The sequence below is a fragment of the Plecotus auritus genome (genome assembly GCF_963455305.1).
Source record: "Plecotus auritus genome assembly, chromosome: 6".
Taxonomy (NCBI): Eukaryota; Metazoa; Chordata; class Mammalia; order Chiroptera; family Vespertilionidae; genus Plecotus; species Plecotus auritus.
In genome coordinates this window covers 30639831-30641683 of record NC_137773.1, presented here as the reverse complement: position 1 = coordinate 30641683, position 1853 = coordinate 30639831, and the positions used below count along the sequence as shown (strand labels likewise).

Genomic DNA, 1853 nt, shown 5'->3' with positions numbered 1-1853 from the left:
TGATAGCTTCCTGGAAGGAGGCCAGAACGGAGCCATTGTAAGGTAAGGAAGTGGCGACAGCCAGTATAAACAACTTCTCCAAAAAGTTTTGCTGTGCTGCGCTGGAAGTGACGGGCACCCCAACAACTCCTCATGGTGGCGGCTGCTGTTGGGGTGCAGTGGGGCGGTGACTGAGCTGGTGCCTAGTGGGCGGGCGCCGAGCCATGGCCTGGCCTCCGTGTGTCCCCTGGGCTCTGCAGCCCTGATGCTGCTCAGGTGCTGACCCCGCCCGGCCGGGACAATGGTGAAGTATTTCCTGGGCCACTGCGGGCTCCAGAGTTCCTGGGACCAAGTGCTCGCTGTCTTCTGGCAGCGGTACCCGAATCCCTATAGCACACATGTCTTGACTGAAGACATAGTGCACCGGGAGGTGACCCCTGACCAGAAGCTCCTGTCCCGGAGACTCCTGACCAAGACCAACAGGATGCCCTGCGGGGCCGAGCGACTATTTCCTGCCAATGTTGCTCACTCAGTGTACATCCTGGAGGATTCTGTTGTGGACCCACAGAACCAGACCATGACCACCTTCACCTGGAACATCAACCACGCCCGGCTGATGGTGGTGGAGGAACGATGTGTTTACTGTGTGAACTCTGGTAACAGCCGCTGGACTGAAATCCACCCGGAAGCCTGGGTCTCCAGAGCTGTCCAGGAATTTGGTCTCGCCCGGTTCAAAAGCAATGTGACCAAGTCAGTGAAGGGTTTTGAATACATCTTGGCCAAGCTGCACGGTGAGGCCCCTTCCAAAACCCTTGGTGAGACAGCCAAGGAAGCCAAGGCGAGGGCAAAGGAGACGGCACTGGCAGCTACAGAGAAGGTCGAGGACCTTGCCAGCCAGGCAGCCACCAAGAAGCAGCAGCAGCAGCAGCAGCAGTGTGTGTAGCCAGCCCAGACCCTGGTGCGGCAGCACACCACACCACCTGCTGCACTCCCTCTGCCTTCCCCCCTGTATTTTATTATTAAAGGTCAACTTCCAGCCTGATCTACTCTCTGGGTAGTGGGTTGGAGGTGGTATCTGTTTGTCATCTACTGTGCATCAGACATATTATCCATGTCTGGGCCAGGCCTGCTTCTTCCTGCATTGGATAGCTGAGGAGAGATTTGCCCAGGGTCACGGACAGCATTCAGGCAAAGTGGTCATAAACACTAGACTGTAAGCTCCCTGAGGGCAGGGACCTTTGTTTTGTTTTCTGCTGTGTCCCAAGTATCTGGAACAATATCTAGCTCATAATAGACACTCAATAAATATTTGTTGAATTAAAAAAAAAGTTTTGCTGTGCTGATGAAAAGACAAAAGAGGTACTAGTTGGAGGTGGACATGGTCAAGGGAGAGTTTTTACCAAAACCGGAGATGCTAGAGCATGCATGTATGCAAATGGGAATGTTCAATGAGAAGGAAGAAAGAATTGTGGGAGAAAGGAGATAAATGAAGAGGGAAGCCCTTCAAACAACAAGAGAGGCCCTGGCTGGTGTGGCTCACTTGGTCACTGAAAGGTCACCTGTTTGAAGGTTTCGGCTTCAATCTCCAGTTGGGTGTGTAAGGGAGGCAACTGATCAATGCTTCTCTCTCACATATATGTTTCTCTCTTTCCCTCTCTCTCTAAAATCAATAAAAACATGTATTTTTTTTTAAATAGAGAATGGGCAAAAGGAGTATAGCGAGAGGGACTGAAAAAATGATTCTTCTATTATAACAGGAAGAAAGACAGAGAATAAATACAATATCAGAATAGAGATACAGATCAATTTATAGCATAACAGGAATTTTTATTTTTACACAAGACTGAAGCCAAATAAGAAATAGGTAGATAGAT

The 1853-nt window shown here is 50.0% G+C and overlaps 1 protein-coding gene across 1 annotated transcript; it reads left to right on the top strand.

Moving 5' to 3' along the window:
- Window positions 1-280: 280 nt before the first annotated feature.
- LOC308251906 (PRELI domain-containing protein 1, mitochondrial-like) lies at window positions 281-922 on the top strand (the record flags this gene model as incomplete). Its single annotated transcript, XM_080675565.1, has 1 exon — window positions 281-922. One exon carries the CDS (start codon window positions 281-283, stop codon window positions 920-922), a length of 642 nt encoding a protein of 213 aa, XP_080531691.1.
- Between the last annotated feature and the right edge of the window lie 931 nt (window positions 923-1853).